This window comes from Phyllostomus discolor, chromosome 5 (genome assembly GCF_004126475.2).
Source record: "Phyllostomus discolor isolate MPI-MPIP mPhyDis1 chromosome 5, mPhyDis1.pri.v3, whole genome shotgun sequence".
Taxonomy (NCBI): Eukaryota; Metazoa; Chordata; class Mammalia; order Chiroptera; family Phyllostomidae; genus Phyllostomus; species Phyllostomus discolor.
The window spans coordinates 133,559,765-133,575,581 of record NC_040907.2 but is presented as its reverse complement, the minus strand read 5'-3'; the positions used below and the strand labels follow the sequence as shown (position 1 = coordinate 133,575,581).

At 39.4% G+C, this 15,817-nt stretch overlaps 1 protein-coding gene across 1 annotated transcript in view; it reads right to left on the bottom strand.

The window, feature by feature from the left end:
- The window catches only part of TMEM26 (transmembrane protein 26), a 35,605-nt gene extending 22,494 nt beyond the window's left edge, over positions 1 to 13,111 (bottom strand). Inside the window, 1 exon segment of the mRNA XM_028514141.2 lies at positions 12,636 to 13,111. Within this exon segment, the coding sequence (XP_028369942.1) occupies positions 12,636 to 12,826 (191 nt within the window). The 5' untranslated portion in view covers positions 12,827 to 13,111.
- Between the last annotated feature and the right edge of the window lie 2,706 nt (positions 13,112 to 15,817).

The following is a 15,817-nucleotide window of genomic DNA, read 5'->3' as shown; positions in this document are numbered from 1 at the left end:
ATCCTGCTAGAACAAAAAAAATAAGATAATGAATAAGTTTTAATCAACTAGCTTTATTTGTATTTGCTAAACTTATTAAAAATAAAAATACATACAAACAACAGAGGAAAGGTTTTATATTTTCTTAAAAGACTATATTTACTATTTTCTGGCTGAAAATTCGAAGGGCTAACCAAAGACAAGTAGGCTTGTAGTCAGACACACTCAGGTTCTAGTGCCAGTTTTGCCACTGACCTCTCAGTTTGCATCCTAGACCACAAAATGAGGACAGTCATGGTATTAGTCACCTTAGGCTGCCATACACAATGCCATAGACTGGTTGGCTGGACAACAGAAATTCACTTTCTCCCAGTTTGGGATGTTGAAAGGCCAAGATCAGGGTCCTAGTATGGTTAAGATTTGGTGAAGGTTTTCTTCCTAGTTTGTAGATAGCCACGAAATTGCATTTTATTTTAGATTGAACTCTAATAGACCACCTCAAAGTCAAAATTGTAAGTAAATGTAATTTCATTAAAACACTTGTAATACATACATGTGATGGTTTAAAATGACCTGAAAAAATAGAAATGTTAATTGCTCACCAAGTAGAATTATTTGAGATTTAATGTTACTGAAAACATACTATTATAATCCAGAACAGAAAAGTGATCAAATCTAAATGGAAGAGAACATTTAGAATGGACTTCTTAAAGGCTTTCAACCCTTTCACTAAATATCTCCTTTTAACTTCTGGAAAGAGGAATAGAGAAAGGGTAAAAGAAAGAGAGCTCTTTTAAAAAATCAATATTTAATATAGGTACTCCTCCACTTTTGATTTCTTACAAAAACCAATTTTGAAACAAAACGTTTGGGGTCACATTATTAAAATCTGACTTGGAGGATGCTGTACTGCAGAGAGGTATCAACAGCCCCCAATTTAACATACTCTTGAGGAGAAAAGACACAATTAATTTTTGACCTTACATATCAAAGGAAACATCAGGAAAGAATATTTCCTTTGTGAGACTGGGAAAGGAATTCTAGTTGGAGGGACAGTTGGAATATGTAAATGTTTGTTTGGCTACTTCACATCTTGGCTGCACTGCAATTCTGCCCACTCTCTTGGGACTGATTTTGGGATTATCTACCCTAACAATACCGTTGCAGTAATAATCGAGGGAAACCATAGATTGAAAATATAACAGCTCTTGAAAGAGGTTAAAAATAAAACAGGCAATCCCCTATAACATTTTTTATGCATGAGATTAATTTCTATAATTGGAAAAATGCAACCCTGTTTCAACCTATTTCCTCTAACTAGGAATCTAGTTATGTTAATAAAAATTAAAAAAAAAAAGAAAAGAAAAGGTCAAGATCCAAGGTTTTCTGTGTTGCCTACTACAGGAAATCTAATTCTACAAACTAATATTCCAAGTTCCCACTATCTAGTCTTGCCTCCAGTTCTTCCTCATCCATTAACCAAATCCTACTAAGCTAAGCTACTTGAAACCAGCTATATAGTTCCCACTTGCTGTGTATTTAGAACGAAACAAAACAAAATGTTTTGGAAAATTGCTCTCACATCAATCCCTCTTCATTAGAGTTCTCTGACATAAGTAAAAGGGAGTAGAAAGAAGGAATCACAATGAGGGCCCAAGAATTAATCATATTCAACTCCTGAGAGTCTGACTCCATAATCTTTCTCATGGCTATTTCCCACCCTCTTAATCTAACACTTTAGAGCAGTTCCTGGAATTTCAAAAGGCTTCCAGGTAGAGTTACTAATGAAATACATAGTACCACATAGTGATAAAGAGCAAATCAGTTTCAGGAGTTTGCTTCTCTCCTTCCTCTCTCTCTAATTCTCTAGTAGGAGGATATAGCAGTGGTACAACTCAAATTCTCAAAAAAAGCTTATGGAGAAAATGAAAGTATTATTTAGAGAAGTATTAACATATTTTATCTTGGCTATAAAGAATAGATTTCAGCCATATATGTTTTGTTTGACCATGGGAACCCACCAAGAACTAAGTGCTCTATGTACCTTCAGCTTGGTTAGTCTGAGAAGAGAGGTTCTGAAATGGCTTTATAGCAAAGGTCCCTTAAAATTATAATTACTTGCTTTGGAATGCTCTTTCTTTACATCTCTACCCAACTGACATCAAACTGGTATTTCAAAGGCATATTGGGAATTAATTTTAACTTGTATTTCTCCTGTGGCCCAACACATTCTCCACCGTTTTGTAGTTACGGGTATATGAGACGTAGTTTTCCTAAGTTCCTTGAAGGCAGATCCTGAATCTTAAATCTTTGTGTACCTACCCTCTTCCCCTTCCTTCATCTTTTCTTCTCCTCAGTAGTACCAGATATCATACTAAATCTTTAATTAATACTTATTAAGTTAATGGTTATTTGCTCAAACCCCTAAATTTATGAATTAGGGAGAACTAAACAAATAAAGTGGATGGAGACCACTGGCATTTGCAAGGACACTGTATTCACATTTCAGGGGGTCTGGTATCAAGTGTGCTCCTTGGGTTGTGTCCCTTGAGGAATTATTACACTGCAGCAGAAATTTCACAAACTTCAGCACCCCAAATTTGAACCTTGCCTCTTCCATTCATTCGTCTTTGGAAAATCACTAACTACCCTGAGACTCTACATACCCTTGTCTATAAAATAGGGATAATAATACCCATCTCATAGGGTGATGATGAGGATTAAATGAGACAGTGTGTGTTGTGTTCATGAGTTGCTGCTTTAGAGAGGCTCAGCTCTGCAAATATGCTCATGGCTGAAAGAGGACCCAGAGGATACCCGCTTAGAAGACTGTCTACAAATACCTTATAATCAATCCTGCTTTTAAACTATGATTCTCAAAACTAAACCTATTAAGACTCCTTGAATCAAGGGAAGTTGTTTGTACTTCTGAGGACATCATTATGCCTTAACTTAATATTCACTGTTAAAGCAATTACTGTCAGTCATATAGCCGTGGTTCATACAGGCCATTTGCCCCTCATGACCTACAAAATGCTGCACAATCAAGGCTCTGCCTACCTCTTGGGCTCTGTTGCTGGCCAGTCTTCCTCACTGTGCTCCTCTAACAGTGCCTTTCTCTCAGTTCTGGAAATAAAGCTAGGTGCCTTCCTAACTCAGGATTTCACTTACACTCATATATTCCTCTCCCTTGCAATACCTCTCTCTCACCTTTCAACTGATTATTTCCTCCTCATAGTTCACGTTAACTATATGGGACTCTATAGAAAAACTTTCCTCACTCTTGCAATCTAAATTAGATCTGCTCGTTATGCTTGTCCTTTGGTACTCTTTACTTTAAACCTATATTTTTCAAAATTTATAATTATGTATGCACATAAGTACATGTATATGTACACATGCCTATGCACTGCTGTCTCCCAGTGATTCTAAGTACAGGAGCTGCATCTGTCTGTCTGCTCATCATCATATCCTCATCCCCTTCCACATGCCATAGCACATGGTGGGCTCCCTGCAAATACTTAGTGATTTGATGAGGCCATGGTTGATTTACAGTTCCTATTTACTGTTCCTACTTTCTTACCACTTTGCTGCTGGTTTGACTGGAAATCAACCATGGATTGATTTTATCAGAAGGTTTACCAAAGGAAACTAATTATTCTGTTCTTGTGTGGATTTAATATTATTTTGCTGCTATGAAAGACTTAACATTTCAAGGTGACATTTTAGCCATTACTTATTATTTTGAAGGTTTGCCATAAGTTTGATACTGCATTGTCAGTGTGATTCATTTTTGGAACGAAAGATAAATATGAGTTCTAAAAATTGAAAACTAGGCTCCATCCTACCTTGTTCTATGTAACTAATGAAATCGGATGGTCTTTCAGCAGCTACCAAATCATTTTATTCAATTTTCATGTCTTAGTGACATCAGAAGTGAGTAGGTGCCACCATGACTGGCTGTGGCTCAGTTGGTTGGGCATTGGCTGCAGAGAGGAAGGTTGCTTGATACCTGCCAGGGCCCATGCCTGGGTTGCTGGCCAGGTCCCCAGTGGGGCATGCAAGAGGCAGACAATGGTTGTTTCTCTCACACATCAGTGTTTCTCTCCCTCTCTTTCTCCCTTCCTTCCCCTTTCTTTAAAAATAAATAAATATTTTTTTTAAAAAAAGTAGGGGGCCAACCACTTTGTATGAAGACTAATATCACAGATGAGCCTAGCCAAATCAAAAATAACTTAAATTAGGTTTCTGGATACTAGTTTATAAAAATAAGATATACTATTCATAGACTAACAAAAACTGATAAATGTGTGAGTGAATGAATAAGACACATCCAAGTGGAAAATATTTATGAAATTGAGAATACCCTATTACTAATAAGCTATGTGCCCTTAGAAACTCATTTATTACAATACCAATTACTGTCTTATCAGAAAACAGAAGGTGCCCAACATTAATACTCTAATGGCAAATTACTTTGCCTTTGCTCAGATATTTTTTCTAAATTAAAACCTTCCTAAAGATATTCTTTCTCTTCACAGAAATTTTTGTTTGTTTTTATTTCATGGCCCATAGCCACATACCAATTCTTTCTAAAATACCCAGCAGAAGCACCATCTTAAAGGACTTTTTCTTTATTTGTTTATGGACGAATTTACTAATCAAAGATGTTTATAGGTCTCGCTACATGCTAGATACTGCTCTGAGCTCTTAAAGAGCTATGCTCATTGTATTTCTTTTCAGTTCATTTCATCCAAAACTAAAATATTATTTATCATAAAAGTTGTCATTTCAACAAATTATAATGTTTTTCACAAAATGATTATGTCATGACACTTAGCAATTTAGCCCTGCTATGAAATTATATTTACTTCAACTCACCATTAGTCTAGAATTAGGATTCCATTTTCATCATTCTAAAAATGACACTTACTGTTGCTTTATTATTGAAAAAGTAACATTTGTTCATCTTAGAAACATATAACAATAAAAAGAAGCAAATCGGAGAAAAATTAACCATGATATTACCAACTAGCCTGTTTAGCTTTGTTTTCTACAATGAGGATTCTAGTCTTATAATTATATGCATAGAACTGAAAATAGATAAGATTTAAGTGAAGCAAAAATAATGTTCCAAAAATTATTTCAATGTGAATTGTAATTTTAATTTCACAGTATTTCCTACTCTACAAAGGGGAGTGGACTTTTAAGAAGACTAGACCTAGGTTTCAAAATCTCACATTAAGCTGCCTTGAGTGTCCTCAATAAAATTTATGGAGCACTTTATAATAATAGGCCTCCTTTCATGGAAATCAAAAAAATAGGTCAATTTACCCTTTTGTGGGCCCCTACACCCAGTCTAACAATGTAAGAATTGTCTGTCCTCCTTACATGCACTGGGACTGCTTTCTCTAAGTGGGCCTTAACATCCACAATTTACCTGGACTGCTCAGCAAGGGCCTTCTGTGACTACAGGGGCAAAGAGTAGCCAGTACAACAGCCTCAACGTGTTATCCACGCCTCTTCAGTCCCCCAACATGCACCTCGTGCTCTTGCAGAACACTCAACCCTCGAACACTTGCTAAGTCACAAATCTGACTCCAGCCACTAACCCATTTGTCTTCTTAATTAGAAGGCTGCTCACAATCACCACCCTCCAAGATCCGTCCGTGTCTGCCCACTAAGGAGGGAGGGAAGCCTCAAGTAAATGGCCATAAGTTCATGAGAACTACCCCCAAATGGAGAATTAAGTATGGTGTGTGTATGTTGTAATAGGTACCAGCTTCAGATGACAGAAATGCTTTGTCGGAATCTTACAGGGGAGCAGTCGAATAGCCCAAACAGAAAAGACAAGGAGGAATTTCAAATGGGTTGGGAATACTCACTGCAATGAGTATAAAGCATTCTTTATACTTCCAAACCCCTTAAAAATGCCCACATTTGTATTTTGTTAAAGGGAAGACCACTTTGGAAGGTGAGTATTAAGGCTCTTAATGATAATTTGCATTGTTGTTGCCCATTTAAAAAATAAAACCACAATCCCAAATTATGCTATAGGCCAGTTGTAGTAGCACTACATACTTCATTTAACTTAAAATTTTCCAAGAGGATATCTAAAACAAGAACAGGCTTTATTAAAATTGAAGTCCCCCACATTCAAATCTCAATAGTATACTCCAGAATGATTAAACTAGCTCCAGGAACCAAAATATGCATCAATTTTAGGATCTATGTACAATTTTTCTCATAAAATTTCTGAGGCAAAGCAAATCCTGACATCTTCGTAAATGAATTGGTTCCAACTGAAACCTTAAGTACTGCCATCATGATACTCCCTCAACTGGAAAAGCCCTTGTCTCTTCTCTCCACTCTTGTAAAACCACCAGCTACTTCAAAGGGCAGTAAATAAATCACTTAAAGAAATTGTCCTTGTCCAACAAGCCTACCATACTGAGTGTATCTTTGTTCTGCAGCCTTTTTGCACTCCTGAACTTGAATTGTGGAAACTTCTTTGGTATTCGGAGTGTTGTTCTCATATAACTGCATGTATTTTAGATGCCTTCAAGACCACCATAGTAGCACCTAGTACAATAAATAATTGTTTAATGAATAAGTGAACATAAGCATTAGTGACTACAGGAATTTTAATGGTCTCTGGAGGGTAAAATGCATTATGGGTGTTATTTATGTAAGGCTTTATTTTATTTCATTCTATAAAAGACAATGGTATTTAATTCTGTTCTGTAGAAGGGTTGGTTTTTCACTTTAGGACAAAAATATAGACAATTTAGAAATTTTCCCCCCTTCTGTTTTCTTTTACATTCCGTTTTGGCTTAAAAGGATGTCTGCTTATCCAAGAGTGTCTTTGACCATGTCCCTGTGCAGTCTGAACTTTCCTACATCTTGTTCTAAGTGAAATAATCCCAGTGCTCATTAGCAGGTCACCTGGGATCTACCTACCTAATTTGGAAAAAGAAAAAAATATTGTGACTCTCTAGCATAAGGAATCCTTGACACTAAAAATGTATGTAGTTGTGTGGTGCATAGGGAAAACCCGACTGTTTATTGGCAGGAGAACATTTAATAATTTAATTTAGTTCTGGAATGGGGAATCTTTCTCTAAGCTGTGGCTTTTTCATTTGCCAGTAAGAGCAAGAATAGTACCACCAGAGCTGTTGTAGGGGATGAGTGAGGGTTTATGTTTGTCATGCCAATGCCTGGCTCAAAAAATTGAGTGCTCACTGGAAGCTAGGACTTGTTTTTGTGATTTATTATCACTAGTTGAGACCTCAGATAAACAATCTAACCTTGCTGTGTGATAAGGTCTTCATTATAAATAGTGCTAAAGGTATAAACTAACTCATAGCGTCCTTGTGAGGATTGCATAAGAAAATGAATGTAGAGCAGGCTGGGAGCACTGTCCGTACTCAATAATTGATACCTGTGACCACCTCCATTATCACCATCACCTTCATCATATTCTTATATCTATTATTAACAGGCTGTCAGAAAATGGCCCAACCACTTTATTAAGAGGCTATTTCAGGTGGATCAAACAGGTGTGAGGGACAGGAGGCTCAAGCAGGGAAATAAAAAAGCAGAGGGACACTGCAAAACACGACCGGGGCTGGCAGCAGCACTGATAGGAGAGAAGACTTGTTCTTTTTTCCTAAGTGTTATTAATGTCTATTCTAATAAGTGAATAACATTAAATCAGCTGTCTACCAGCTATGTCTTTGAGGCCAGACAAATGGAAGATAAAATATAACCCACCCTCCTTTCCTAAACAACTATGGCTTATATCGAGAGAAAAGAAACACAATTTCCACCTTGGCATTTTATATTAACAAGCTGTAGATTGTTAATATTATTTGACTATGAGTTTCAAAAAGTTCATTTTGATACCTGTATATATAACAAAACTGTTTAAAAAGCCCTGGTTTTCTTTAACAAAATGATTTATACATCCCAGGTTTAACTCTCCTGATACCTGCACTTTCAGAACAGTGTGGGACATGCACGGGGGAGAATAATGCTTGATGTAAAGATGAATTTTCCGTTGTCAGAAAAGAAGTTAACTACTCAGATTTGTCCTGACACTGTAGGCATAATAATGCCACCACCACGCGGAGGAGAAATGCATGGAGTTTAGCAGTAGGGATAGATTGATACTGGCTGGTGGGAGCTTCCCACACTTACTTGCTTTTTGTTTTTCTCCCAGTCAAGGAAAGAAGTTACAAAATATTATAACCTTAATTTTCAGTTCTAAATGTCTCAGTTGAACATACTCATGGAGAAAGCAAAGACATTGTTCAAAGGTTCAGTTTCCTGGGGAGTCCCATTACACAGACATAGTTATGGTTTGGATCCCAAGTCCATTATGAAATCTAAAAAATGACTTTTCCTTGGAAGTGAGCATGGTAGTCAATTCAAGTTAGCATAAGACCATTCTCTCTAAAACCACGACTCAGATCACTAAAAATAAAGCCATTTGCTGGTAACATTCACATGTGCTTCCCAAAAGGACACAAATTTAAGTCACCCTTTTGTGTTGAGCTCAAGATGGTGCAGAAGATAAAACACACACACACAAAGGAATGTGGAGATAACGAATATTGTAGAACTCTGGATACACAGTGAAGGTGGTGTGGATCAGTCCAATGCTCAATGGAAAGTGTTACTGGAATAACTAAAATGCTAAGGAGAGATTTCAAGAAGTATGGACAGCAAGTGTGAACAAGGTGAGAAATAGTCTATCTGCTGGGAGAATTTCCAGGGCTCAAGTCGGCCGAATGGAAATCTCAGTGACTTCTTCCCAATCCCTCCATTTCATCCTCTCTGATACCCAAAAATATCATCAGGAAAAAAGGGTGCTTTCACTACCCAATTTGCTTCCTGACATTTTTATAAATAATTTTGGTGGAGGAAGATACACAGATTCAAATACTATGGAATACATCCTACAGAGCTCTCCTACACTACTCAAAGCTTGTTCAAGATTAGACTTCATATGTTTTCTAACTCGAGGTTTTTCATCTCTGCTGTTGAACCATCTAAATACAATTGAGTAATCAAAACAGATTTCACTGAGCTTTTTTTTTTTTTTTTACAAAATTGGTTTAAATTTGAAATCAATTTAGGATAGAATCTCTTCTGATTCCTAATTTATCTTTCATTTTCAGTTGGTAGACACCCAGACATTTTCTAACACATGATGTTTCAAATGAGATATGTGAAAAATATAAAATTTAGAAGAAATTTTTTACTTAGATACAGGATATTCAGGGAGGAGAAGAGATAGGGGAGAGTAATAAGAAAGTCAGTGTTTATCTGTCTTCAGGGAGTACATCCCAAAGCACATTTAGCTCTTCCCTCTCTTGATTTTTCATCTCCTTGGCTCTTCTCATGTCTAGCTCCTTCTCTTCTTTAACAGACTCAACTCAGATATCTTCTCCCTAGAGAGGCCTCTCTGACCACCTAGTGGGAACTTCCCCCTAGTACTCTGTCCCCCTATAAGCCATACCCCTTTGGCCTTCTTAGTTCTGATAATTCATTTGTTTACTTGCTTATTGTTACTCATTTGCTGACGTATTTATTTACTTCTATATTTTCTGAGTCCCCTTATTAAAACGTGAGTTCTTTCAGGGCAGGGTTTTACCTGTGTTATTCACCTGCGTATTCTTGGCATTCAAACAATGTCTAACACACATTAGCTCTTTCCTACATCTTTGTCGAATGAAGAATGACAAGGCTCTGTACTTGCTCCAGAGAAGTCTGTTCGCATTTCCCCACACTCACCAACTTCAGGCTGTCCTTTACATACACAGCCTTTGCACTCCTGTCTCTTAGCCACTTTTCCTGCCACAGATCAATGCTGTGAAGCCCCCTCTCGCTCTGCTCCCCCACTGCAGTGTTCCTCATCACATCTTTTCTCCTCTGAATTGTTGGAGTCTTAATATTCCTCCTCTCCCAATTACCAAGTGATCCTAAGGAAAATGATTAAGCAGCTCCATGCCTCTGCTTTCTCATCAAAAAATGGGTTAAAACAGAGAAACAAAATAATTGTACCTTTTATCAATATCAGATGGAATAATTTGTATAAAACATTGAAAGCACCTACAAAATAATAAATGCTAAAGAGTCATAATTATTCCCACACATGTGAGCACTTAATCAAAGTGCTACCTTTTATTTTAATATCTCAAGTGTGCTTGTTTTCTGTTTCCTCAGCCTGCTCATGCGTGCGGTGCCTAGTGCAGCATCATGCTTACAAATTAGGCAACTCAATGAATAGTTGTCTGACTGCTCTTAATAAAGAGGGAAAGAAAGATAATGGAGAAAGGTAACCAAGTAGGTGAAATATTTTATTAACTCAATTATATTTACTTCATATTCTTCAAATTTTGATGAAGAAAGCCCAGTGTTTCAAAGTCTGTACTTTTGTGAATAAATCCAACTTAGATTTCTATTTATACTCAGATATTATCTACTTTCAAGTGAACAGGGTTCAAATATGTCACAGTCTTGAGGAATATTTTATCACTATTGTGTAAAAAGCAATTGAAATATTAACTGTCTTCTGTTTGATTTTACCTAGATGGTAATTCACATGTCCATTGGATGGTTGCCCAGTTAACAGAAAATCTAGCAAAATGACTCTAATTTCTATCTTATAGAAATATAAGTAAATTGGCAGGTGAAATTAATCAACAGTAGATGAAATGGAACAAATTCCACTAGCACACATTTATTGCACTTAACAAGGGGTGTGTCATTGGCTGATCCTCTCTATCCTATAGAATTCCAATGAGTTAAACTTCTCCAACTGGCAAGTTTTCAGTGTTGATGTAATGTTGTCTGTCCCTGGACAGCTGAGCTCAGCAGCTCTAGTTCCATTTTCTTTTCCAAAGGATAGCTAAAGAAACATTCCTTGGACAAGCGTAATATGTTTGCTACATTTCAAGAAACTGTGTTCACATTTTCCTCTGTAACTCTGTTTATTGTTCCATGATTTCTGTAGATTTCATTTTGGGGGGCCAGGTGCCAAATATAGGAAAAAGAATGATGTTCAAATTAGCCCAGGGTAACCTAAAGGAGGTGCATGGATCTGATATTCCAGAAAAGAAACTTGTACCTCATGTGTGTACAGAGTTTGGTGCAGTTTCCAGGCAGTATTTGGTTGACTGATACTCAGTATGGGAAGTTTTCTCCTTCTTAACTTGTAAATAGTGTATTTAACTGATACATATGGTAGTTTTTGGACAAGTACTCTTTTTCCTTTTTTCTTGTATTTTTTTCCTTACCATTTTCTCCCATGCCCTCTTCCACTTCCCCCCTCCTCACAATCACCACATCACTACACTGTTGTCCAAACCCGTGAGTCCTCTTTTTTTTCTTCTTTGCTCAGTCTCTCCACCCCTCTAATCCACCCCACCCCCACCCCAGAGCTGTCATATATCACTCCCGTAACCTTATTTTCTTGACAACATAGCATAGACATACCTCTAGGTCAATACCTAAAATCTAGTCATTGTTTTTAACATCAGCGAAATATTTTAGAAAATTTTCAACAGTGAAAATTTAAACAAGATTTACATCATTTTAAGAGACAACATTCACCCCCATCCCCTGCACTATCATGAAATACAGTCTTTTGTAGTTTGATATGTAGAACTATAGAGAGGGTTTCTTTTTTCCTTTTAGTATGGTGGCTAACTATAATTCCATACTGTGTGTAATTCTTGAATTGACTAGTGCTTTTTTTCTTATAGAATTAAGTAGTTTTTTAAAAGTATTGACATATATGAAAACACAGCCTCATTGTTTTTAAAAATTAATACAGGAAGAGACCTGTCTTGGAGAAGTTTGGGGATGAAATCTGCAAGTGGAGGGATGGAGGTGGGGGCTCTTTGTAAATGGCAAGAGAATCTTTTTCTCATTTCTTCTCTTGCCATTCAAGCCTTTGAGGGAGGAAAGGAAGCATCGTGCTGAGCCTGTAATTCTTGCACTTGACGTTAAGTCTGAACCACCCGCTGCTCGTCCCTCCACCAGCGTGGCAGCCCATCTGAAACAAGATGGGCTGAACGGTCCCAAGTTCCCAAGCATCCAGCCCCAGACACTTGAAGCTAGTGCCCTGTTGGGGAAGGAAGAGAAGCGGCTGAAATGCCGGCTGGGTCTTCTCACCCTTCATCACTGCTCTTTGCACACAAGTTCTTGCTAAAGTCCCTGATGCCCAGCAAAGGGCATTCGCACACCTGCATGCACGTAGAGTAACCGCGCACTACCACACACACCAAATGCAGAAAGCAGGGCACATTGACATCCTCTTGCTCCAATACTCCCCGATTTGGAGCACTTTCTGCAGAGCAGGCAAACGCTTCCCCTTTTTTCTCCCTGAATTTTCCAAGTTGCCAAACCTGGGACTGGGTGACGCGTGACTGTGACTCGAGCCTTCCCAGTGTTGCCCTGGGACCCGGAGGCACTCCGGCGTGCCCAAGCATCTCGCGCTCCTTCTAAGCTCCAAGCCAGGACAAAGGGGATCCGAATGGAAAAAGGGTCGGCGGGCTTTGGGGAGAAGGTCTCTTGGGCTACCTGCAAGCAATATAGTGGACAGTACCCGGGGACTCCGCGCTCTCCCTTTCCAGGGGTGTGCTCACCATTTGTAGCCTCTGCCTCGCTTGAACTTGAGGGTGAGCGCAGTCTCCAGAAAGAGCAAGAGGGTGAGCAGCGAGAGCAGCAAGTACATCGGCTCCTCATATACCTTGGCCACTCTCCAGACCCCAACCAGCGAGTGCAGGAAGAACAGCAGCCGGGTGACCAGCGCGTTGAACAGGACTAGTCCCTCCATGCCAGCGCGCTCTGCCCTGGCTGCTCACTCGAGCAGCAGACTCCACCAAGAGCGCCCGACCCGTCTGTGAGCAGGAATGTGACAGTTCCGAGACCTGCTGCCACTGTGGTTCCTCCTCACCCTCCTGCGATTAGAACAGGAGAGAGCGGCTCGCCCCTCCCCCAAACTTCCTGAGAACTCTTCAAAGAGCTGGAGACTCTAAGTCCAGCTTGTCTAGAGTACTGGGCTTTCCCAGGAGTCGGGGGAGCGCAGTCCCCGCTCTTGGGCGTTATTCTTCAGTGCTGCCCATCCCCTTCCCAGTTTCCGGAGCTAGTCTCCATCTCTGCCCTCCACCCACCACCAGTACCAACCCTCCCCCCACCTCCTTGGAGTCCCCAAGAACTTCCATACTCCAAGGGATTGGATAGAGGGGGGAAGTGGACTGCAGGTCAAGGTGCTGCATAGCCAAAAAGGAGAGGAGGAGGCATCTGGGTCATCTTTTCCTTGCTTTTCCACTAAAGTACTTTAACTTACTCACACTTCCTACGAGATAAAGCTCTCATGGTGGCTCTAAACTGGGAAGGAGAAGAGCCGAGTTTTCTACTGTCCAAGCAGTTTTAGAAACGAGGTTCTTGCCCAGTTTGAAGAACTAAAACTTCAAGGAATAAAAGAACTCAGACACACTGGACTTTCTGAGAGCTCTCTGCACCTCCTAAATGGGGAAACCCGGGCCTCTTCTGCTCTTTGGACACAGTGTTAATAAAGAAAAGGAACAGTCTTTATTATGGCATCTGCCACCCTGACCCCTCCCCCATCCCCCCAATTTTTTTTTTCTGAAAGCATATAGGTGCAAGACAAGAAGGCAGAGGGGAAATTGAGGGAGAGGGCTAGGAGTTACAGTAGGAGAAATTCGTGGAGCAGGGAACTAACTGCACCTTTACAGTCAATGACCAGCAAATTAAACTCTGGTCTTCCCAGCATCCAGGGCAAAGAGCAAAGTGAAGTCAGGGTTTCCCAAAACACCTTAATGATGTTTGTTTCCCTGTTTGGCCTCCTGGCCTCCCTGTTTGGCCACTGGCACCACTATTTACTCAACATTTTTTTTAAACAAACTCAAATTTCTACCGAAGTAATTTTAAAAAGAGACTTTATACCACTTGTAAATGGAAAATATCAGTACAGCAGGCTACAGATGGAAAGTAATTACAAAAATAAATAAAATGAATCTAAGTTACTGAAATCTCCCTAGATATTATTGCTTCCCAAAGCTCTGTGCCTCAGTATCCCTCTTTCTGGGGAGATAAACAAATGCTATTCACATTACTACCAAGTCAGAATGCTTTTTTGACCACATTAGTAAAATTGAAAGAAAAACCCAAAGGAAAACCTTTCTTAGTTAGGTTGATTCAACTTAAGATCATGCTATACCTTTCTTAAAATAAGGATGAAAACTCTGAATTTGATGACTAATATCCTCTTAGATAATTTAAAAAAATGCAGCTGCTTAGAAGAAGCAGCATTTATTTCTGGTACTGTGCGTAGGGAGAAATTTTTCTTTTTCCTGTGGGTCTGCATTCTCTCACATGTTACAGGAAACCCAACAGTGATTTCCTGGGGCTGCTTATTATAGTGCCCTCCAGTGCAGGCTGATGGCCTCCTGACCTGTGACCATGCACTGGTGTGCGCAGCAGGAGAGCACAGCAGCCCACCAGGTCAGCCAGAAGCAGCATGGCCTGGACATGGGAGCCATAGCACCCGGGCAGCTGGCTGCCTTGGATTCCTGGCCTAGCTACTTTGTAGTGTTGTAAACTTTGTGCCTCCGTTTCCTCATCTGTGAATAGGGTGCTAAGCCTATGGACTCAGAGGGTCATTGATGGGATCAAATAAGTTAATCCATATAAAGCATCTGGCAGGTAGTTAGTGCTTGGTAAATGCTGGTGATTATTTCCTGGACCAATCAAAGCAGCTCTTTGATTACCAAAGACAATAATAGGAGTGAAGCCGAGAAACATGGCATCCCTAAGGCCTGTCAAAACCCTCCAACTGAACAGCTGTTGCTGAACAAGTTGGGTTTTTACTCTTTCAGGAAGAAGAACACGCTTCATGGAGAACCATGGGGCATCTCAACAGGAAGGTGTTAGAGAGCTTAGGAAGGACTTATTAGAAAGGATTTGGGCTGGTGTTAGGTGAGTTTTGGGAGGGCTTAAGGAAGTGGGGCTTTGCTCTTATTAGATGATATCAGGAAGTGGGGTTAATTCTATGACTGAGTGTCTCAGTAAAGCTTATGAGGTAGAGGAGTGGTTGTTGGTGTTTGTTGCTTAGATGATAGTCATGTTTTGCCTGTGTTTAGAAACGATTGTAGGGTGGTCCTCTTTTTGTGCTGACCCATCACACCCAGAGTGGCCTTGCCTGATGTTGCTGTTCTATGGATTTTTTGTGTTCAACAGAAGGGTACCGAGGCCCAGCTGATTGTCCCAGACCAGTCGCCTGCTGTTAGCGGTAGCTTTCCTTTTACCCAGCCTCCTGGGAGGGCTCTTGAGGAAAAGGGTTAAATGAAAGAGGGAGGTCAGTCTGACATCTTCCATATATCTTTGTGGTACCCTATCTTGAAGGTTTAGCTTGAGTATAGGTTCTGCTGTCTCTGGATCCGAAAAACAAAAATGTCACTAAAGAGAATATTAAGGTTATTTATTTTTAATTTTCTCCTAAGCCCATTTTAGAAGACTGAAGGCTTTGAGAAATATCTTGGAACCTCCAATCCAATAACCCAATAATCTTTAAAAAAAAGAAAAGAAACTTAGCAATTTGTAAAAATCTACTCTTTTTTTCCTAAAAAAAAGAGTAAATTATTCTTACTTAAAAAAAAAAAAGCAATGTCAGCCTCACCAGGCTCCTGTGGTATGGGCTGGGGTAACACAGAGGAGGAATGAGCTCATCCCATTGTCTGAGAGGACAGAAATCGGCGGGTAAAGTGAACACAGTTTTCAGACTTCCCTTCAATTACAGTGATTT